Below are 24,967 nucleotides of genomic sequence, written 5' to 3' on the forward strand. Positions count from 1 at the left end.
CTTAGAAACTAAGTATTTTGGCTATCGGATTAGTGCATACAAAGCGAGCGTGGGAAGCGTTTTAAGTTCAGTAGCCGATTCCGACCCAAGCCTCAGCCGTAAACAGACGCGCGTTTACGAGAGGCATATTTTATAAGCGTTAGATTTATCTGCCGCTTATTTTCGGATGTCGTCAACGACCGCTAGAGGTCAGGCTATGTTGTGGGCGGAGACTCGTGGCGCTCTTTAGGTGGGCGGAGACTCGTGGCGCTCTTTAGGTGGGCGTGTAATTTGGAGTCACAATTTTTGATTCATTAAACTATAAAAGCATTAAAGTTTACGTGAGTAGCATTCATAAATTATCCCGCAAAAAAGGCGATATTCAAAAATTTTGTTAACCCTTTATAAAAACATTTTTCGGCCTACATAAAATCTTAGAGCTATTTTCAAATTTCTTCCTATAAACAACCAATAAGGTGGTACATAGGTCATAGACACCGTATTCGTTTACAATATTCCATGTTGTTACGGAAATTAACGAGCTATAAGCTAAAATTAATTGTCATCTTCGTGAGTACCACGTTATTCTATGATGACTATCTAATACAAAAGTCAATAAAACAAAAGACAGATTTAGCATCCCGTGAAAATGCACCCACGCGACTGCTCTACGCTTAATTGAAATATTTTCCTGGTGTTGAACTTGGGGTTCTAGTCGTCTATCATTGAACTAGCTGGCCCACCCCTCATTAAACAATTTGGTAAGCTAATATTTATATTGTTAAGGGAGGACTCACAACGACCAAATCTTGTTTGGACAAAATACGTAAATATCTGAATAGCCTACTGGTACAGTGGCGTAGGAACAATGCTGTTTTAAGACCTTCGTAGGCCCGGGGCAGTGGGTATTAAGACCTTCTAAGATTAAATTTTTTCATACTCATAATTTTTGGCGGCCCCTTCGATCCTTTGCTCCTAGGCCCTGGGCATAGTGCCCATTGGATTATACGTTAAATTATTTATTAGTAACCCTTAACCGACAGCGAAATTAGGAAAAACAGCACCAGTCTTGCACATGCACTAAAAGTAAACCAAGTCACATCATTTAGCTTTTTATCCTGACTTGGTTCACTTCTTTCCTGTACCACGGCCAACTTCGATCGCGCGTACCGCGCTTTAGCGGTCCCGTCAATCGAGGCCGCCTCGCATCTAATGTTAATTTGCGTGTATGAATAATCCCGATAGGGGCGCTACATACGACCAAAAACCTACTATCACCAAAGGCGAGGATTACAAGCGAAATCGCGGAAAAATGTTTTTTCTTCGTTTTTCCACTTTCCTATTTAGAAAAAACAAGGTATAGTAAGTTAAACTATCTTTTCGCAATATATTTATGTATTATTCATAAATTTAAAAAATATTACCTTATAAATATTAAATGAAGAAAAAGAGACGCGTTTTTTACGCGAAGGCGCCATATTAGAATACATAGTTTTGAAGGCTGTAGAGGTGTTTAGAGCTTTTTGACGCGTAAATAATGTCTCTCTTAAAATTTATAAATCTAATTTGTTTTAAGAGTAAGAATCTTAAAACTAGTATAATTGAAGATAAAAGATGCTTCGGTAGGCCTACATCTTTGGAACTAAATAGGTAAAAGATAAATGGTCTTCAGCCTGTATTTCAAAGAGGATGATTTCTGTTCAGGTTTGTACCTTTATTATGGAAAAAAATTTCAGTCAGATGAAATTCAAACCGGCCCTTACTAAATATACAATATTATTCTAGGTTTAAAAAGACGAAAGCTTAAAACTTGTTGAAACCTAAAATTATAATTTTTTGCGCTTTTAATATATTTAAACTTAATATTATTTAATAAAAAATGTTTAAATAATATATTTACCCTGAAGTTACAGGGAATCTTCTTTTCGCTTTTTGTTTTATTTATTTATTTACATGTGTTTCAAGTTTAATACTATGTTGCTGGCAGAATCTAGAGGATGTTCTTGGTTTCTGTTTAACTCTTTTATAATTTATAAACACCGTTAAAAAACTATAATCAATAAAAAACTATTATACTATTAGTTAAAAATCAACCTACATTCGGTTTCATTCAATGTTTTTTAAAATTTATTTAAAAATAATTGTTTTTTTGTGGATTTTTCCTATCTGACTAACGTTAAATTTTGGTCGTAGCGAAACCCTGGTTTGAAAATATATACACAGTAAATTCAGGCGATTGACGGGGCCGCTAAAGCGCGGTACGCGTGATCGAAGTTGGCCGTGCCTGTACAGTAGAGGGCTATCTGGTCTTTTTTAAGAAGAGCCGAAACGTCCTGGTAAAATTGTCATTAAAAAGGATTTATTGTCATATTTATTTCTTCTTCGAATATATTTTAAATCGCTTCCCTTCGGCATATACGGAGTGAACTGTAACCTAAAATATCTCATACCACATTTATTTAAAAAAATTGGTTCAAAATTCATTTACATCGGGTAGGGTAGGCCAAGGAAGATCTGATCTTCCTTGGGTAGGCTCACTTCGATAGAAACCATAAAAAACATTGTTTTCAGTTGCCGCTCTGGAGCACATACTGCCATCTATCGGAAAATAAATAAATACTATATAAAATTGTTTCATTAAACACTAGCGGATGCCATCTACACTATGGTTATATAAATATTTCGTAAATAAATAATCTTGATAATTACTAAGCTTTTTCGTTTATCAATTATAACATTATAAATATTAATACATATTCTTCATTTAAATCAAATTCCGTGGGAAAAATATTCTTTATGTTTTAAAACACAAGCAACTAAAAAAAACCAAAACAATGTATAAAAGTAAACTGCTTATAAACCAAAATAATATGACCCTATTTTAAGCTAAACGATAGCTTGGAGTAAACATTAAACATAGTAATAGAAGAAAAAATATGCGCAAAGAGTATTGAAGTTTTTTTTTCATTTATAACTTAAGATTCACGTTATTTAAACAATGACAAACTATAAAATGTTAATGTTTAGAAATATTTTAAATGCAGTATTTAATTATGACAAATTAATTTATTGCGAAAAATTAAATTTAAAGAATAAAAGATGATAAACGTAAACACTTCAACTTTTAAAAATTAAACCAAATTTAACAATACTATGCAAAACAATATTAAGCTTAATGTAAATTATTCTTATAATTAGACATTTGTCTTCTAACTTCATAGAGTAATACATTTGGTAACCTTCCTTTAACCAAAATGTAGTTTAGAATTTAAACTACTGTTCAAAATGGGTGGAATTTGAAAGCTGTTTAATTTATCTTACAACACTAGAAATTGCTTTGGGGTTAGAAATAACAGCATTTGGAAAATAATTATTTGAAACTGGCTCTGGTACTCAGGGCTGCATTACTGACTACGCAAAATAGGAAATTACCTAGGGCCAAACTGTAGTAGAGGTTTCAAAATTCTGTGTTTTTTCAGTTTCCCAAGTTTCATAAGTGCTTCCCAATTTAAAACATTTGAACAAACAACCGGAGGAGAGCACAGAAATGTTTTTTCTATATAACATTCCTCTGAAGTGGTGAATGAGTACAGTGAGAAGAAGTGTCTTCTTGATATCGCGTTGAATAGCCAGGATGCAGTGGGGTTTGCTCACTGTGACATCAAGTTCCGAAGGAAAATTTCTTACTATATTTCACTATGATGATTTATTTTCACATGCTTTTCAATATATCACTATGATTTCGTTATTTTTTGTAACTATAACTGCCAGAAAACTGTTTATTTAGGTTATATTTCAGCAAATGCATGTATTTTAATGTGAAAGAAGCATTATCACATTTAAACAGTCGGTTTATTCAGTGAACTCAAAAATGTCACATGAAGTTGATAAGTAATGAAATGATTGAAGCTATATTTGTGCTCGGCAACAATACAGCAAATGCTTGTACTTGGACTAGAATGACCAATAGAAAATAACCTGTATGAGATAAAATTCTAAATTTTATCATCATGAGTTTCGAGTTACTCGTGTATGACAAAAACTTCACAATTTGATGACTAAGGATTTAAGCCTACTTGTCACTTACTTAAGTTACTTTACTTAAATAATATAATTCCGTTATGTATTATTACTCAGTCGTAAATGCAACGCAATTAAAACTTTCGAGAGTAATGTAAAAACAATTACTCGTGGCGTGATGTCGAACAAAACATAACATTTTCTCTAAAAGTATTTGGACTTTTTTTTGTTTGGAGAAAGAATTTATGGTGTCAGCTTACGCCTTAGACACCTCAAGAATTCTAGAAAATAGCCAAAAAGTAATCTTTCTAAGAGCCAGGACTTGCAAGTTACTGTTTATACAGTGCTTGTTGAAATAATGGAAACTTTTCACCTGTAAATAGTATACGCCAAAAAAGCTACCTGGTTAAAAGGAAACACTTGTTGTGTAATGTGTACCGTACAGGTGAACAGTTTCCTTTATTTCAACAAGCACTGGCTATCGGAAATATTACTTCTTGGCAATTTCCTATAAGATGTTTTATTGTAGGGTCTAATGCCTGCCAAAGGTCTTTGACCACAAAAGTAAAACTAAATTAGAGTGAAACGTGAAAACATAAAACCCCAATTAACCAACAATGTAGTAAAGTAAGACACTGTTTATATAGTGCTTTTAGAAGCTTAACAAGTGTCAATGGTGAGACAGGTGCTATCTCTTACAGTAATCATACATTTTCCCACCCAACTTAAGTATTTAATATGGTGATATGCAACCAAAGACCATGCCAAGACCTAATGTTTCCACCCACAACTAACGTCATTTCTGTGGAAATTGAAGTAATTTGTCTCTGTGAGCATAAGTTAACAGTCCATAAATCTTATGATCATAGACCTGCTGCTGTGATGTTCTACTTTTCAGAATGGAATTTAAGCCCCCAAAATTGGACTGTAGCACCATATCTGGACAACACAAAAGTGGGATATTTTCCCCCGCTTTGATTGGCGATTCAAAACAGATAAATTTTTTAATTTGCATTCGCTGACCAAAATACTATAATGTATATTTATACATGTGATAATAATAAAAAATTATAATTTGACTTCATAAAAATGTATGCTCTAGAGGGCGCCAGTAAATTCGCGGAAATTGAGAAGTTTAACAGTTAGCAGTCAATATTTTCATAGTTCTTGCTGTTATAGCCTGTAAATAAGCAATTGCAAAATCTACAAAATGTACTTTGCAAAAAGTTTTATTCGAACACAAAAACTACATTATTTTGAGAATATCCAAAAATTAAACATTATCAATATCATGAAGTCGTTCAAAAAGAGAAGACAATGTACCGGTTTTTCAAAAATGTCAAAAAACACAATGCTCGAACTTACATAATTGTACCTGTACAATTATTGAAATATACCTAAAAACCTATATGTTCAGTTTGTAATTTATTTCAATCAGGATTGTAAGGTAGATCTTTATTTAGTAATTGCAATCCTCTTAAGACTCTAGGAAAAATATCTTGAATAACTTATTCACATATAGTCTTGAGTATCAGGAGGTGAACAGCCCATATCCGATTTAGAATGGTTGGTCAATTCATCGGAAGTAGCAATAGAGGTGCAAGTGTTATCATGGTCAGGATATTCAGGCTCGAGGCGTTTGTCGGTTTGAGTCGAGGTAGAGCATGGCTCGACTACATGCATGTCGTCGCAGCTTGGAACATTCAAATCAACTGTATCAGCTGTGGCGCTATGGGTCATCTCATGCAACTTCAAGTAACTTGCATCGGCAGTAGTATAATCACAGTGCGTACATTTCATCTGCTTGTGGATTTTGCTGTGTCTTCGTAAACTTCCAATCTGCACGGCAGAATAGTTACAATACATACATTTGTAGGGGCGATCGCAGGAATGGATACGTTCGTGTCTTTTCAAGTTGCTCTTATCCGTGGCAGCATAATTACAACGGGAACACTTGAATGGCTTAACCCCAGTGTGTATTCGCTGATGAATATTCATATGACTGAACTGGGTAGACATGTAACTGCAAGAATTACACTTGAATAATTTATCTCCCGTATGGATTCGAATATGTTTCCGCAAGTTGCTTTTGTCTTTAGCAGAATAGCTACAATTGTTGCATTTGTATGGCCGATCCGCAGAATGGATTTTTTTATGAACATTGAGGCGTCCAAGTCTAGCCGCAGCATAATTGCATTCCGTGCAGCGGAAGGGCTTGTAGTTTGGATCCCTTGGGGGTGCAGGTTCCTTAATAATTGGAGGTCCGGCAATGTATTCGTTATTACAATTAATAAGACCTAGCTTTAGTTGTAAACTTCGCTCGAGATCTGGAGGTATGTTTTTAACCATAATATTCCTTTCCGAGTTAGTTGGGTTATTTGGTTTCATTTGAAAATGTCTCTCATCGTTCATTTTCGCAGGTAATGGTTTATGGTAAGTTCTGTATTAGTCCACAATGAACGTTACTTAATATATGCGCCGTCGCTAGTCTTGCTTCACGCAGAATAAAACGGTGTCGAAGAAATTAAGCAAAGGCTTAAGTAAACAATAAATAACGCTTGCAAAAAATTAAGTTATTTCGGCATTTAAAGTCCGCTGTTATAAATATTTCTTCACTATAACGTATACGTTTATATTAAAGGTAAAAAATAACACAAATTTCATAGCTGGGATAACTAAGTTATATTTCAATTTTGGTTACGCAGCTCCAGCAATCATCCACAAACTTTACCCCGCCTGCCAACACAAAGACTGACATTTTCACTCACGCCCGTATTTTTGTGGTAACACGGTTACGCGACGACTACCGATAATATAAAAAGTTATTGAAAATGTCAAATGGACTAAACTAAGAAACGTAACAATTGTTTTCTTAAGAAACAGGGCCAGAGCGCACCAATTTGGTAAGAATTCTCTGCTTTTCTTGCAAATGATATTTAATTACTAGCTTCTGATTGTGAAACAATTTTTTTTCAAGAATTATTACCGATTTTACGCGTCCTATATCCGATTATAATAGTATTAAATATCATATTTTCTTTTTATTTGAATTATCAACTATGCAAATAATACACAATAGGGCCAAAAGCACAATTAAACTGCACAATGCGGATTTCGATTCCATATTAAGTCCTTTTACGAATTGCACTTCATTTAAAGGTAGCAGTTATTTTAAAAAGTCAATCTTTATTGGAGAACACAGCTTTCGGCTTAGGTTCGTATAATACGTTTGTTATCCTTCACACGCTCCGCGAAATGTTTGAAAGACTTCTTACGTTAACCAGCGAATAAAATTGTTCTTACGAAACTACCTCTATTACCTTAAAAAAGATGGTAAATAATAATATTATCATTTAGTTTTATCCAATTAAAAAGTATATGAAAATGATTAGTTTTCAATATTGACGGTAAACGGTGACCAAGACGTTGTGAAATGTTTTCACCATTCATACTGAGCCACTTTTGTTTGCGGTTCAATATTATTGCAAATATTTTTGCCTTTTGAAATTAACAAGATTTAACGCGAATAAAAGTTCAAAATAAACTTTAATTAGTAATATCATATGTAACATTATCATTCGTAATGTAAAATTGACTTCCGATTACATATAGTAATACTGTAACAAACATCACAATTAATAATTATGACACTTTTAACTTTATTCATGGATTTTCATGTGGTTTTGATGTTCAAAGTGGAACAACATTTTACCTATAACGACATCAGAGGTAATGTTTGTAACCATCAATATTATGTAAGGATTCAATAAATAGCCAAAGAATATCGCTACTTCACATTTTGAAAGCGTTATAAATTTCGTTGTCGTCCTAACTTACAAACTTACTACAATTCTGATTTTTGCTAAAGGTGAGACCCAATAACAACACAGCTATCCCACTTAAATTATTTGTTGTTGTTTAAGTTAGTTAGTAAATAAAAGAAATGCTAACAAATTGCTTGATTGAATTTTAAAAGTAAACTTTAAACGCCTTTAAAACGAAAAATTTAGATGCATTAACATCAACAAACTGATATAATAGTAGAATTCTGCTAAATACCTGTATTATTCTAGTTTCGCTAAAAAATGATTTTCCGGTGGATTATATTAAACCAGAAGAATATAATAAAAATTTTGGAAATAAGTATTAACAGGAAACTATATATGTATACACTTGGAATGTCTATGAATACATTGCCACCGTTTTTTTTGGAAAACAGGCGAGGCTTAAACTACATCGATTGTAAGACGTAACGCATTTCATCAAATTAATTGGCTTTTAATTCTCACACTGAGAATAGTCATCTAGGAAAATTTGTCACGTTCTTCCGGAAAGTGGTCTAGTTCACCGTAAAACCACGTATTTTAATGACTAGAAAAGAGCAAATGAGGTAAGTGTACTTTTATTCGAGACAAGGCTTTAGGTCGACTAGGAGCCGAGTCTAGCTTAGCACGTCATGAGCGAAATCTCACCTTAAACCACACCATTTGTATGAGAATCACCGTTGTTTCCCTTAGACGTAGTATGGATGTACATAGTTTCCTGGTAGACATCTCCTTCTCCTGCTAATACCATTTATTTGAAACAAGAATTAACTTTGCATGATCCCGCTAATTTTTCAAAATACGATTTAAAAGAAAAAATAGTGCGACACAAAATACACCACACTATACGAAGTTTCTATATACATTGGGAATTTTTTTAAACATCATACATAATATCTGAAGCTATTCTATATTTTTTCCCAAAGGGCAAGCGGTATACATTTTCGCATGAAGCCAAAAATGGGATAATATTATATTCTTGATTATGTTTGAAAAATATCCGGTGATTTCAGGAGGATGTTTTCCGTGGTAACTCGCTTCCTTCCCCTACTTTCACGTCAATTAATCTTTTCCGTTTTATATAGTCTTAGAGCCACCTAGTGGCCAACGGCTGGAGTTTTTAAAACCCTTCCGCACGCTTTAAAGTGAATATAACCACTAGTATTTCTTTCACCCTCCCTCCCACCAGTAGGTAATAACGCGTTGAAAGTTATATTCCATTTAAAATCATTTGTATTAGTGCCGGATTTCTCAGAGCCTCAGCGCCCTCATAGTATAAAGATTTGCCTCGTAAGGTCCTGGCCTCCATCTTCCTGCCCATTAATTTGGGGCCTCAAGTTGGTTAAATCCGGCACTGCCCTGTATCGCTGTTAAAGGGTCTAAGGCCTGATGCAATGCAGGTTGTAAAAATTGCTTATTTTTTATAGTCCACGGAGGAATTTTATTTTCATCTATTCAGCGTTATCTAATATGCGACTGTATTAATCGACAACGATTATAATTTCCATAGAATTTTATCAATTTACTATATTTTAGTCTATATTAGTTGAAATGGGGTATACGAAAAAAAATGTTAGCTGAACTGTACTAAAGCAGTAAAGATGAATTGCGTGAAAATGGGCATGCAAAGTACGGTGCTAAGCTAAGGGCGTATTTGGAATAAGCGGATCTTTCACTTAGAAACAAATGAAATATTGCTATTCAAACCGAGTTTGTGCGAAAACGTTGCTTCTATGAGCAAACTACGTAGGACTTTCTTTTGTACTGAATATATTTAATTCTGTAATTGTTCTAAAGTCCACAGGAACATGCACATTAGCGAAAACTTGCTTTTTTGCCAATATAATTTTTGTGTAGTCTCAAATGATGACTTTTTTATATTATTTATAACGACTAAATTTGTTTTAGCTAGGTTCCGATATGAAATTCTAAAGTTACTGAACTATAATGGTCTATGGCAGGAATCCATACCTCTATCGGAATGCTTATCGCGGCAGAGTTTCGGCTCGATGTGGCTGACGGATTTTTTTGACGTCACTATGTTAACTTAAACAACAACAGCGTGAGAGGGGATTTTTTATCGTAGGCGGGGCCAAAGCTGTCAGTGTTATCTTGCCGTACGCGATACAGCAGGATCAGCATTTAAAGTAGAGGTATGGATTCCTGAATAAACTTTCCAGATTTTATTTCTAAGAAACATTTCAATGCAGGTCTAATTTCACTGACCATTACCAGAAACCAAATCGAAATGCAGAGCGAAAACTTACATTTTCGGCTGAGATCTAACTGTTGATAAGTGCTTTTGAAAGTTTGAAATTAACTTAGCAAATGTACTTCTGAACATCTCCGTTCTACCATCGAAAGAGAATATTCCAAAGTATTAAAGTCAACCCATGAAAAGGCACTTTGTCACCATTTTCACAAGCATTGCGCAGAAGTGAAACATTACCAAACTGCATACTTGATAAGTTGGTGGGAGCAGCTCACTCATGGCTACGGGCCAAAGCCTACGGCCCTGGCGTTGGTGAGTTTTAATCGTTGAGCTAGAGCCGAAAACGGTACAAAACTATGTTGTTCTAGAGTCTTAAGCCAAATATTATTAGCGAAAGATTATTAGACTCTTAAAGGGAGTAAGAACTAAATCCAAAAAATATCTGCTAACACGCGCTACGACTGGTTTTTAACGTAACTAGCTCCAATTATCAGTAGCTTCTGTTAAACCTAGGGGCCAAAATGTGAAATTAGTTGATCCACCATAAACATAGAAATTCATACTCCCTTTAAATGGCAAAATAAAGTGGCGTGGGGAAAACTACGTGGGAGAACTAGCTCAAACTGCTAGTAATTTTGTAATGTAATTTTATAGCGACGCTTTCATGTCAACGTGGGCGACGCAATATCAATCGTTTACTTACCCTTCATCACGTCAAAGCCACTAATTCCACAGCTGATATCCTCACTCGGAAAAAAAATCCGGTGTTTACTCCCTTTTTTGTCAGCCCCCGCACTTCAGCTGGCTTAATGGTGTCGGATAATAATTGTGTTACAGCAGTAAATGTACATAGTTAATTTCCCAACTAAACTAATGTAAACTAAATAGCGAATTCATGGTTTCTGGTAGGAGAGTCCAAGTATGATAGAGATGGTATTAATATTTCAAGAAGTTCATCCTGATACCACTGCAGTTTCCATGCAAACGCACTTGGGGCGTTCGAAGTGCCATCTGTTGTAATTACTGTTAAGCTAAAAATTGTGAATCTACCCTTTACAATGGCGCTCAACTCAACTCCTTCGATACCTCGAAACCATCATGAATAATAAAAAAAAAATTGAATTCAAATGTTTTTGGGAATATGTTGTAATTGATCGATTCCGTAATTCAGTGGGTGAAAATTCCCTTTCCTCGGATTTGGTGAAGACTTCCCCTACGTCATAGCATCGTCTTTTCTTAAAAGGAGTAGAAACTAAATCAAAAATCTAAAATTAGTTGATCTACCGTAATTGTGAAAGTTAATACTCCTTCCATTCCGTGCCTATTGACAGCAGATCCAACGAATGGCAATTTGGAATTATTCAAGACCTATTTACGCAATTCAAACTATACTGTGGCCCTTTAAACTTGGGAAAGAGGACGACAGAACCGACGACGTTATAACGTAGGGGAAGTGACTCTTCACCCATTGAATTTGGAATCGAGCTATTAGAAAATAAATTTGCCAGACAAATTAAATATATAAAGATTCAAAATATTGTTTAATTTACAAATGTAATACAAATTGCATTATGTAACCGAATCAAATCATAACAAACCAAAAAAAGTGAAAAACAGGAGGTACTGTTGACCTGCAATAGTGTTTTCCAAAGAACAAAGCTTAAAATTTTAAAGCTTAATAATCAAGTGGTTCTTTTTTAATAACCTGCAACTGGTAAATCGTGTTCGGTCTCAATTCAAGTCCTGTTTTGGGTTGCAACTGGCAATTCGCTACGTTCTCCCCAATTTTATCACCCATTATCGTTTCCGAGTTGCTAAAACACGAATCCTCCAAATCACCCAAATCAGCAGCAATGATATATTCCGGAGAGTGCGTGTTCTGATATTCGAGTTCAAAGAAACTATCGTCGTATAGATCCGTGGTTTCTGGTTCGCGTTTAATTTTGAGGGGATAAATTAAGGGCCCGCTAATCTCTTCGTAAACTGAACTAGGCGTATTGGGAATTGTACCGTTTTTTGAACTTGAACCACGAGTTCTTTTACTTTTTGAACCTGAATCGGGTAGACTCCCTTCTTTCGACAATGAACCGAACGTAGGAGTGTTTTCTAATATTGAACTAAACTCGGTAACATCTTGTAAAATTGAATGACGCGTGGAAACCCTCTTTGAACTTGAACTACACCTGGCAACTTTTTGAACTTTATTGACGGCAGCATGGTTATTTAATATGGATGGGAGCTTTTTAATATTATTTAGAATTGTGCGACGCGTGGCGACTTTTCGAATTGAACTAGACGGGGTAGTGTTTTTAGATGTTGAACGGAGCTTCTTTTTATTTGAAACGGGCTGGGCAACTTCTTTCAAAATTGAACTAGGCGTGACTTGTCTCGAAATTGAGGTAAATCTAACTGGAAATGGTAATTGCGGAGCAGTACCTTCGTCCGAACTCGTATCACTACTTGATTCCTTCAAAGTAAATTTCTTTGACAACGGCACCGTTAATTTTACCATTCCATTTAACTGTTTGGGTGATTTCCCTTTTCTATTGACTAGCAAATGACTCATAACCATGGCCTTTTTCAAATCACTGTAGAAATCAAAATGGTTATGTCCCGACGAACTAGAATCACTCGAAGTAGAACTCGATTCCGACTCTGACTCTGACTCGCTCGAGCTACTAGCGCTAGTACCAGCCTTCGGTTCAGGTTTAGGTTTAACGAGTTTACTTTTCGGCCGTTTAGAATTAGTTTTACGAAACACATTTTGTCTCTTAACGGCCGTGTTTTTAATTTCGTCATCCATTGAGGCGGTATCGCTCGAAGTGGAGCTACTGAAAGATTGACGTCGACGTAAAGTCAGCGGCAGTTTGGAAAAGTCGTCGCCCGGTATACTCAGCTGGAACAGTTCGATCTCTTCGCGAGTTAAACGTCGAAGTCGAACGAAGCAAGGACGAAATAATTTACGTACCATTTCCATCGCGTTTTCATTCTCATCGTTAACCTTCCCGCATTTATGCATTTTGGCCTGATGTTGAAGTATAGCTTTACGGCTGTCCGTATAGTACAAACAATACCTGCACCGGAATTTCTTATATGCCGATCCTGCGTGCATGCGTTGGTGCACCAATAAATCGTAACGTAACGCGCTCCTAAAATTGCACTTGTCGCATTTATATCCTTTCACGATCAGGTGAATTTCTTGATGAGCCACGAAAGACGTTTGGCTGTCCGTCTTGTAGTTACACGTATTGCATTTAAATTGTACATTATGCCTGTGATTAATCGAAGTACCATCGGGCATAAAAATTGTTGTATTTTCGTAATAGTCGTCATTTCCACCCGGTGACTTTTGATCCTTATATTTTTTAGAATCCACTTGAGGTTTGGCTATTTTCGCGATGAAAGTACACTCGTAGCATTTACATTGTTTTATTTTGCTGCACGGTTTTTTAGGCCTTAAATTACGTTCGTTTTCCAACTTCATCGGTTCCAGAATAATTTCCGTTTTTTTATTCACGTCGGCCAGCTTTTTTGTTGACATTTTTATCATTTGAATCAGTTATTGCACGATTCTATCGACTTGACACACTCAATTACGATATCTGTAAAAATAATGTTAATTTAAAATAAACAAATATTTCATTACTTAAATACGAATTCGTTTAAAATTCATCAATTGAAAGTATAGTCCAACTATAGAATTATTTAGTTTAGTCTAAAATAGCTTTGAGTAATAAACGAACCTCGTGATTCCTGCCTCACTCTGCCTCGAAATTATTTATCCCTAAGCCTTAGTGTCTAGGCTTAGGGAAAAAATACAAGTTTATGAGAAATTTGAAGGTAATTGAAGATAAAATATTACCGGAACTAAATATATTCTCGAAAGTTTTCGAAAGTTAATGATTGGGCTGATAAAAATATAGAAAAAATGCCTTAAGTTGTCTGAAGTTCTGGTATTCAATGTCGGGTGCAATGAAATGCAGCTGCAAGGATGATGTATACTACAAGGACAGGGATGAATTATAGAATTGCGCCAGCTAGAAACTACCTCAATCCCAAGCTGGCAGCACTGAACAAGACATGAAAAAGGCGCTAAATATTCGAAATTTAAACAGATTTAAAAGTGGAACAAATTTGTTCATTTAAATATTTTTAATTTAAGAAACTATATTACAATATTTCGAATTACATTTTTTGTCAAAGTGAGTGAGCAAACATTAATAAATTATATTTATACCCGTATTAGAACAAACCAGAATTTTTTTTCTTGTTCATAGATAAATAAATGTTATAAGACGTTATCTGAAAATAGGTTAATTTCTGAAGTTTGACGAAACATGGTTTTATAATTTTACCGTAATTAGTACTAAGAGTCTGGGGTTTAATCTCATCTGGTATAATGAATAAATTACTATCCTTCGATTGTATTGACGAACATCCCTGACGTGTATAATATTTAATCTTTTTGTCATTTTTGGCTTTCGAAGAAGAATCAATTTGGGGTTTCACTTTTAGCCACGGCTTAAGAACTTGGACTTTGGCAGGTGAAATGGTTGGTATTTTTTTTAGCGGTATCACTATTTGGTGCTTAATATTAGGTGTTTTGCACTGAGCCAATACCTTGCTAATATATTCCGAATTACTTGGTGTTTTTAGCAAATCAGTATAGTTCGCCATTTTACCACTTTTAACCAAATTTACAGTTAAATTATGAACAAGACTGGATAACTGAATATTCCTTGCAATCTTTAAGGGCTTAACACAAGTTATTCTCCTTTTGGGGGAATTTTCGTTTGAAGGCAGATTTACCAAATGTTTCGATGGCGAAATTAATTCGGAAGGTGCATTTTTTTCTTTTATGTTTTCGGTTGCGGAAAATAATTCTGCTTTTACATTTAATAGTTTAGGTGCAGAAATCGACTTCTGTAGCGCGGGTTTCACGTTAAATTGATTAGGTGATGAAATTGTTTCTGTTTTTACCGAGGTTAGAGTGAACTGTTTCGTTTCCGAAATCGAAATGGCAGACGCAATTTTTATACTATGTCGTTTTGTTGGTGAAATTGAATCAGAATGTTCCAGTTTTTCAGCTAGTCGTTTTATAAGTGAAATCGACTCGGGCACTTGTATTACAGGCGTTTTAGTTGAATACTTTGTTGGTACATTTGAAGAAACTGATTCAGTTGGTTCAGATTTTATAAATGAACGTTTCATTGACGAAATATAATCATCCTGTTTGAATCGAAGAATTGATTCAGTTTTCGAACATTTTAAAAATTTCGTTGACAAAGTTGATTCTGGCGATGAAGACCTCAAGCGTTTCAATGGTCCAATTGACGTCGATTCAAATGATTGAGGTTTTCCTGCTCCTAAACATATCGATGAAATTGATTCAGCTGAAGGAGGTCTTTCAGCTAATTGTTTAGTAGGCGAAACTGGAGTAGATCTTTTACTTAATTGAATAATTGGCGAAATTGATTGAGCTGGAGTAGAGCTTGTAGCTGATTGTTTAATAGGTGAAGTTGCTTCAATTGGAGTATATCTTGTCGCCAATTGTTTAGTTGGTGAAGTTGCTTCAATTGGAGTATATCTTGTAGCCAATTGTTTAGTTGGTGAAACTGATTCGAGCTGTGTTGATGCTATACGTGTAGTTGGTGAATTTGATTTAATTATTGTAGAATTAACAGACAAAGCATTACTCTGAAGAGATAATTTAACTTTTCCCTCGGAAAATGTAAGAGGTTTTAGATTTAAAAAACTCTCTTTGGTGGTATCTTTTTGTCGAAAAATTGACTTAAGTTGATGGAAAAACTTTTCGTGCAATTTAAAGTTTTCCAAATCGTGAGTACCGAAGGTGCACATTTTGCACTGATATTTTTCACCATTGTTATGGCATTTTTTATGTTCCACCAAAGCAGTATGGTTGATCGTCGTGTACAGACACATGTCACAACGCAGTTTCTGGAGCTGGTGAAGAGGTTGGTGCAATTCCAGCATCATTTTACTATTCGTAACGAACCGGCAGTGCCGACACTTGTAGGTTCCATTATCCAAATGGTAACGCTTATGGCTTTCTATTATGCCAATTAAGTCTCGATTCGTAATAAAGCTACAGTCTGGACAATTGTAGAGGACATGGGTAGATTCATGGGTTCGAAGTTCAAATATGTCACTCAAATTAAATTCACAATAAGAACATTTAAAAACGTGTTTCGAAAGTGAGAGTGACATTTAGAATAAAATAAATGGTAAATTATTTCTGTTTGCAATCTTTTGATGCGCTTGTATAGTATTTCCTTCAGTAGCCTGTAAATGGGATACGATTGGTTATATTTTCGGAATAAGCGAAACTCGTTAAATAAACGGGAAAGGCACGAATACAATAGTAAAACAAAATGTGGTAAAATAAAAATCACATTGTGGTAACAAATATAATTAATTTAAGTATTTTAATCATCGTTTAACACGTTTGTTTTTTATTTGCGATAGATTTGGTATGACATCATTTGTCTAATATAAACGATATCGTCGTGGTACCACGTCACTCCTTAAAAATTAACAAAAAAATAAAGCCAAGGCCTAAAACATTATTTGTTTATTTTTTAAGAGGGATAACTAATAAATGTAATTAAACGACTTATAACTTAATGGAAAGTACGCAAAGCTCAAAACAATTTCATACGAAAAATAAAAACCATATGGCGTACCGCCGACTTGGGAGTTTGGCTTCACTCAATATATTATATAAGGGCTTAACAATGCGCTTGCAAATGAGGGTCACTATTATAGTTCATTCCATTTAGTTATTAATATAAGTCTGAAAAGTACAGTTTAACTAAATTTACAAATCTACGTCAAATGCTACTTTTATGCCAAATATTCCTTAAATCGCCTGGGGCCCTAGGCAATTTCTACTAAGGCTAAACCTTTAACGTTCGAACGACGAACACAGCCAACTTTGATTAAACGCTGTGGTTCAATTTAAGTGTGTTACGATAGGATAACGCAGGACTTACGATGCACTGTTGTGTCAAAAAGGAAGTTTAACTATTTCCTTCGTTTTTTTTAAAAGTTACATTTTTCTAAAAATTTATAAAGATTTCAGAATTTTGCAAATTCCCTTGGGTCGGGTTTAACCCAATAATCGTCAAGGTAATATCACTCAGAAAAAAATCTCCCCAAAGCACCAACATTTATCGCGAGTTCTGCAATACTCAAAAGTTTGCCAATGAATCATCTTGTCTGGACTGAAGCCTTTGCTAGGGGAACGGTATTTAAAGTTATTTTGGGTTTTTCAGTTTACCAGAAATGATTTGGTATTATTATATAGCGGCTATATCTTATTAGATTAATTTTAATTGATAGTGAAATTAAGGTAAATTCTCAAAACTTACCGTAAGAAAAATATTATTGTAGAGTGAAAATGCAGCAGGATTCTCTAAGAAAAACTATTTTGTGAAACCAAATTATCAATATTACGGGGAAGAGCTTACTCTATGGTAAGGTTAGTAAGGACTATTAATCACGAGTCCAAGTGCATTTGGTAAGCAAAATAGTTACTTTTATCTCTAATGCATTTCTACGAGACAAATTTTGCCACTTTGCTCAAATTAGGACAAAAATAAAATACTGGTTATTGGTAATTAATGGAAGAAAAGTATCTTTAAGATTTAACTTCACAAAATGGGTCAATATCAAATCTAAATAAAATTTAAGAAAAACAGAAGTTTATAGTGACGTAGGACACTCGATTAACAATAAAAAGAAACGAAAGTTATAAATAGAGGAGAGCGTTCCTTTTAATAATTATATTATCCTACCAACTATTATGAAATTATAGCAGAAGCTGGGTTATTCAATAATTCACACTTCCTATCTGGGCGAAGGAAGGAGATTTTATGTTGATTTTCACCAATTTCCTCTATTAATTAAAAAGAAAATTGAAAAAAGTGGTGTGTATTATTTATGTAAATATATAATAAAATTAATTTACTTTTATAACTTAAAAAATAAACATGGCGCCAATGGCAATAACGATAAAAGAGGGGTCGTTTGAAGAAAGCAAGTCTGTCTAAATGAACGTAATCTGAAAGCTTCCGTAATCCAATATCCTAAAGTCGAATAGCGCGGGTATAGTTATAATTACAAATACCGGAAATTTGGTGTTCTTAAATAATGTTACGTACAATTTATTGACATGATTGGAATTACAATTAGATTGGGCGTACAGCTTTCGACTTTTGAAAGTTAAGTATTAATTGTGACCAAACGTAGCAATCAATTTTCATTAGTCCAAACTATTCTTACAACGCAAAGTATCTTTTCAAGCAATCACGAACCCGGTGAAGTAATCCACATCAATGATATTGCAAATCATGGCTACGGTTAGTCCTTTTTTAGCCTTTAGTCTATAGTTGATTGAATTACATAGGCTTAAATGCCAAGTGGAATAAGCAAAAAAAAATACGGATTAAATAATGTAAAACATTGTATGACATAAAAATATATATTTATTAAAATTTATGTGCAACTAAATAATTTTTATATTATAACATATACATAATTATGTTCTTTATTGCAGGAATAACGATGACGTAGACTGTTATAAAATATGATATTATCCCAAAACTAATTAAAAATTAACCAAAAGTAATCATATGAAAATATCCAAGACTTAGATCGATTCCAAATGTCAGTGAGTGGAGATTTTGTTCCCTCATTCTTGATAAGAATCACTTCCCTTACGTCATAACGTCGTCTATTCGGTTATCTTCCCTTGAACTTGGTAGAAAAAACGACGTTATGAAGTATTATAAGGTCGTCTTCATTAGGTAAGGGCGAACGAAATTTGTAGTCACTGAATTTCGGAATCGATATTTAAATCAAAATTAAACCAGAGTACGACCAAAAATGCGAAAGAGTAAAATTATGTTTGAGATGAAAACAATAACGCTACTTAAAGGGAATATCTCCTCAAAGCATTCTTTATGGAATAGGCCTACCCCCTAATAATTTGAGCGATAAATCACTAACAAGTGCCAGAAATATTTAAAGCAATATAATGGAGCGGCTAATATTGAAGAGTTGGTGTTCCACAACAAAAACCCGCTAAGACAACCTAGGCCCCCCGCGAAACTCGTTTCTGGGTTTTAGTCGGTATCTAGCATATTATTTGATAGGAATTTAGTGGCATTGCAGAGTCTGCGGAGGCCTTATTTACGCCACTGCACAGTATAACCAAACACGATAAAACTCTTGTAAAGAAACACAGGGATGTCATTTCAGCGTTTTTCAGGAGGGGGCAGAATTTGAGCTCCGGAGAAGTTTTTTTTAAAAGGCAAAACGTGTCCAATTTAATATTTATTCGATTTTTTTTATCGAAATAGCTATTTCATAATTGCTAGTGATTTTCAGGGTAATAGACAGAACAAAACATTTTCCCAAGATATTCCTTGTACTTCAACGAAATCTGAGTTGGTATTAGAAAAATTCTTAAACTGTTTTAGCTCATAAAAGAAGAAACATCGTGAGATATTCGTATGGAAGACATTATAGTCAGTTATGAAAATAAACAACAGCCCAGTGGCGGATACAGAAAAAACTCAACACAGAGAAAGATAGAGAACCAATTATGAAATCTGACGTTCCAAATTGCTATTGTCTCTCTCGTTGACGTCAATATGCTTGGTAACGGTGATGGGATAACGGTATGATGTCCTTAGCTTAGATTCATTAATGGCTGATCCGTCGAAAACGATTATCACGCCTAATAATTTAGCCGTTGCGAAAACTAAAGTAATAACTCAAAGAATTGTCAATTATTAGGCACATTATGTTTTATACGGTGATTTATGAAACCGACTATCATTAAAAAATGAACGTTGGGATAATAGAACGTGTCGTTCGTATTATTATTATTTTACTTCTGAATATTTCATTGCGATACAATATTTTATTGGCTTAGAACAAATGCAAAAAAATCAAGGTACAATTAGTTAAGTTGAAAATAGTGAAGAAATTGTGTGAGAAAAAAATGTGATAACACAAAAGCTTTTTTATATTAACACATGAATGCTATCAATGCATTTATAAAAATTTTGCTACAGAGTAAATAAATTAAGTACAAGATAAATATGAAATTAACCAAAGAATATATTATGCCAATTTAAATCTATAAAATTTTAAATAATGAATTCCCCTGGATTCACTAAATCGGCGGAACAGCCAAACCTCGAGACCGTCAGTTAGTACTTGGTAAAACATAATTCGTTTGGCTCGCGTCATGATACATAGTGGAGTAACTTTCAGCAGCCATTATTTGAGGCAACTCCGTAACTACGATTTCAGTGAATTTATTACTTTTATTTGATTCTATGTCAGCCCTGTTTCGAATAACAATAAATTCTGTGGCGTCGGTAGTATGGTCTGTATCCATAATCGGCAATTCGGATGCATCCACTATTTCTATTTTCAAATTATCCAGTGCATTGTCCAAATTCGACGAAAAATTAGAAACGGGCAACGCTAAACGTTCCGTTAAAACAACGCAGGGTTTTATTATATGCTGATACTTTTCGAATAGTTGGGTGTATTTGTCGAACGTTTCCGTTGGCAACGGGTGAGTTTTCTGATGCTTCCTGACTTCGTATTTCCAGTACGAGACGTAACTGCACTTGCTGCACCGAAATAAGCGAGTGGACCCAGTGTGTATCAACTGGTGCGTTCGGAACTGTCCCGGGTAATTTGTTGTGTAATTGCACTTATTGCAACGGTATTTAAATTCGTGCGTTTTTAAATGATGCGCGAAATTAGTCTTGGTCTGCGTGACGTAATCGCAATCGGTGCATTTTAGTCTTACAAGATGGGTTTTTTCGTGTTTACTTAAGCTTTGTTTCGAGCTTGTGGTTAATCCACAGGACCCGCATACAAATACTTTTTTGACACTTACTTCTACCTCTGAGGTTTGAGTTACGACTAAGTAATTATTACCGGAGTTGCCGTTAGTCGCTTGGTGGGTCGAAGGCGTCAACTCCTTGTAATGCTTAGTGGCGTGTACTCGCAAGTTGCTCAAACGATTGGTAGAATAATTGCAATTTTCATTTTTGCACTGATAAGCCTTGTAATCCGTGTGGATTTTTTCATGTCGAACGACGTCGCCTCTTCGTTTACTGGAGAAATCGCATTTTGAACAGTTGAACGGTTTTACCTCTGAATGTATAGCTATATGGCGATTTAAAGTTTCCCGCCGTCCTGCACTGTAACTGCACTGGGTACATTTAAATGGTCGCTCGCCGCTATGTGTCCTCATATGTATATTGTAATGACTTTTCCATTGGGTGCTGAATTCGCAATTTTTGCACCGGTGTATTTCACCATCCGGCGTGTCATCGGGTGCTGTTAATTCACTCTCGATAGTCACCGACATGTTTGTAATTAGTATTGCCTTCTTACTTAAATAGAAATTGGTCGTCGCGTATTTACCGTTATCTTCGTAAAAGTCAAAACCTTTGGCAAGGCTTACCTAAAATTGATATAAATCAAAACAATTCCATAATACGTTTTTATACATACACAATATTTTAAATATCATATTATCACTTTAAACTCGTCTAAAGTTAGGCATTAAATATAACTCAATTAAAGAAACCTTAAAATATACGATACAAATTTACAGGCGTACACTCCCCGCGCCGATAATGAATGATGAGATGTGCTGTGAGTAACGCGAAAACGCCGACGATAATAATACAGAAGTAGCGTCATACCAGAGCAAGTCAAATTACAGTAATTTTTATAGACCAGATAACACATGTAACTAGTTATATTGAGAATAATAAGATATACGAAAGCCTATAAATTTATCTAACAATTTTTTAGCAGCCATCCGAGTAAAGTTTTTTTCTAAGTTGACAAATTTTATTCGATTTTGTTAAATCAAATTTCAATAGACAGGTTAAACGTGTAGGGGTAACGTGTAGGATTGTAGACGTAACTTTCTTGTGTACAAGTAACACTTCTACAAGTACTACCTACATCATTTCGTACGGTGACTTAACTTATATAATACTAAGCGAACACCGCGCTTATTACAAACTCTTAAAAGTGGCCTGCCCCCACACGCCCTTTTGACTCGAGTTGGGAAACGTTAAAGGGCAATGCAAGCGGTCGAACTCAGGGAAGCGATGAAGGAAATATTTGTGGTATAGAAGTGATTATTTAAATCGTATAAGCCTCATCCCTTATGCGTGGTTGGCAACAAGACAAAAAAATCTTTCGAGGTGGTTTTTTTTTAAATGTGTCGCCATCTATCTATTGTCCCTTCATTCAAAGTCGTCCTGTGTTTTGGGGGAGAGCACTTTTAAGAGTTAATGGTTACGTCTTAGACCAAGAAACACATGGGACGTCTCGCTCATAACATACCCAACGCTTTATTTTTCGGCGGGGCTTTGGGGCGGTTGCGGTAGGGAAAAGGGGGTTAGGTGATACAGATAGTCAATAGACGCCATCCGCGAGAGATAAAAATAACGTTTTTTAAAGAACTTGAAAAAAAATAATCAGCTAAGAGTTACGTATTTTTAAATTATTTTATATTTTTTTAATATTTTATGTTTTATTAAAAAACATACTAGAAATTTCATTTTTTGGAGCCACGCTGTTGCAGGCCACGTGCTGACAGATTGTAGGGCTGTGCACGTGACTCAAATAGCCAATATAAATTGACTCACCTTCGCTAGTAGCGACCCAGCGCGAGATAAATAGGAAATAGGCAGCCGCAACGAAGCTTCAGCCGCGAAATATCTACCGTGCGACGTCCCTGTGTTTCTTGGTCTAAGGTTACGTACAGCTAGGAGCAACAAACACAACACCCCACACAAGGAGAACGCAACCCGTCAAAACTCGTGGATTTTCTTGTGTACATTTTTCATTGGTTAGACGCTTTAGCGCCTGCTGCCATCGGAAGGGGAAAATTCGGAAATTGTCTCCCCCCGCCCGTAAAACGTTCAGCGTAAAGGCTCGTGACGCTCGTCCAATGAAATTCGTACACAACCCTTCGTTAGCGTGTTTAAAGGCTAGCTGCGTTCTCCTTGTGTTTGTTGCTCCTAGCATACAGTAAGACTCATCGACGAAGAAACCGATTTATTAAAAAATATTTACGGTGAGACCGTTGCTCAACATGACATCGAATCCTGCTTAACGCTTTTTTTCGTCCATTCCCAATTTTGTGAAATGATGCTTACCTCCGTATGAGCAAAAGGCTTAACTAAAATTCTCAGGTATACGAATAATTAATTATTTAAATATCGGAAATTTTTATTTCGTTTTTGTCGAAATTACTTTTTTTTTGTAAGTAAAACATTATAATTTTTAATTAATTATTGCTTTTAAAGACTCTTCAATATAATGTTTGAGCCAGTCTTTGGTTTTGGTAATCTCACTATACCGATAAACAATGACAAAAACCTGCTCTTACAGACGTTGACTTTGTTGAGCAAGGAGACGTCGAAACCGGACACGCGAAAAAGCGTACACTAAGAAACCGGACTCGATGTTTACTCAACAGTAAGTCCGTTAAGCGTTACTGACAGGTTAAGCCACCACTCGAAATGATGTAGGGATGACTTGTAGATGTGTAGATTATACACAATAAAGCTACGTCTACAATAATATACGTAATATTATACCTAACGCTGACTAAAATGACTAAATAAGTAGATAACAAATGAAACTTTATACAATTTTAGGTTATGGGTTAACATGTGTTTTCTTAAAGATTTTTCGAAAATAGTAGTATATTTAAAATGGACTCTATGATGTCCATTAAGGCTTATTTTACTGTAAGCCACGTAACTGCATTTATCACAATGGTATTTGGGGCGTAATGGTACGACCGTCTCTGTGCACTTTAGTTTTACGTCTACAGATCTTAGAAGCTTTGTTTCCTTTAAATCATGAGTTCGTTGATGTTTCACAAACTTTCGAACCTTGCTCGTTTTAAACTCACAACATGTACATAAATACATCTTTTCATCTACATTTTTGCTTTCATCCATGGCTGTTATGATTTGAAAGACGAGTTATAGCGTCGCGTTCTCTACTTCAGAAGTTCTACAGCTTATTACTAAACTAAATATACAAAGGCTTATTGGTTTGAAAGGTACATTAAAATCCTAATAACCAATATTATTTATTTCTAATATTTAACTGTGAACTATTATCAAAAATTCAACTCTAAGAACTATAGCTATGTCAAATTAGCAATCCAATTCCAGGAAAAGTTTGCTGAACAAAATATTAACCTTCGCGCGGCCTATTTATTTTGGCAGTGTTTATCTACGTAAGATCAAAACAGTTTAAATGATGATGTATCAAAATTACGACGGTGAAGAAAAAAGAGGCTACACTAACAAGGAGACGACCCGAGGTGTCGCACCGATTTGGTTCAAACTTGGGGGTTTGGTAGACTTTCATGTGACTTGAAAAACCCTAAAGGGAAATGTCTCCATAGGCAACCGTTTTGCCATGGCAACCAAAAATGTTTTTGACAATACAAAATGGAAATTTTCCTATTGAATATAACATGGGAATCTGACCAAATGTAAGGGTACCCCTGTAAAGATTTTAATCAACTTCGAACTTTTTCATTATTTTCTTATTTATATTTTCTATTTTTAGCATTTTCAAAAATTAAATTTTTTTACAGGGGGTACCCTTAATATTGGTCAGATTCCCCTGTTATTTTCTATGGGAAAATTTCCATTTTGTGTTGTCAAAAACATATTTGGTTGCCATGACAAAACGGTTGCCTATGGAGACTTTCCCCTTTAGGGTGTTTCAAGTTACATGTAGGTCTACCAAACCCCCGAGTTTGAACAAAATCGGTGTGTTACACCTCGGGTCGTCTCCTTGTAAGTCTAAGATCTCTTAGGTTAAAAAG

At 35.0% G+C, this 24,967-nt stretch overlaps 2 protein-coding genes across 3 annotated transcripts; both read right to left on the reverse strand.

Moving 5' to 3' along the window:
* Window positions 1-11,563: 11,563 nt before the first annotated feature.
* Window positions 11,564-14,099, reverse strand: LOC149958365 (uncharacterized). Its single transcript, XM_090165802.1, has 2 exons — window positions 13,779-14,099; window positions 11,564-13,637 (listed from the first exon to the last, which is right to left on the reverse strand). Exon 2 carries the CDS (start codon window positions 13,583-13,585, stop codon window positions 11,711-11,713), a length of 1,875 nt encoding a protein of 624 aa, XP_090021928.1. The 5' UTR covers window positions 13,586-13,637; window positions 13,779-14,099; the 3' UTR covers window positions 11,564-11,710.
* Window positions 14,100-14,191: 92 nt separating this feature from the next.
* On the reverse strand, window positions 14,192-17,470 carry LOC149958366 (uncharacterized). 2 transcript variants are annotated; one of them, XM_090165801.1, is made up of 3 exons: window positions 17,427-17,470; window positions 15,486-16,338; window positions 14,192-15,446 (listed from the first exon to the last, which is right to left on the reverse strand). In XM_090165801.1, exons 2-3 carry the CDS (start codon window positions 16,261-16,263, stop codon window positions 14,278-14,280), a joined length of 1,947 nt encoding a protein of 648 aa, XP_090021927.1. In that variant the 5' UTR covers window positions 16,264-16,338; window positions 17,427-17,470; the 3' UTR covers window positions 14,192-14,277. The 2 variants fall into 2 exon arrangements, with proteins under 2 accessions (XP_090021927.1, XP_090021926.1); XM_090165800.1 differs by having other exon boundaries at window positions 14,192-16,338.
* Window positions 17,471-24,967: the final 7,497 nt, after the last annotated feature.

Source organism: Leiobunum rupestre, chromosome 2 (genome assembly GCF_980474605.1).
Source record: "Leiobunum rupestre chromosome 2, qqLeiRupe1.1.hap1, whole genome shotgun sequence".
Taxonomy (NCBI): Eukaryota; Metazoa; Arthropoda; class Arachnida; order Opiliones; family Sclerosomatidae; genus Leiobunum; species Leiobunum rupestre.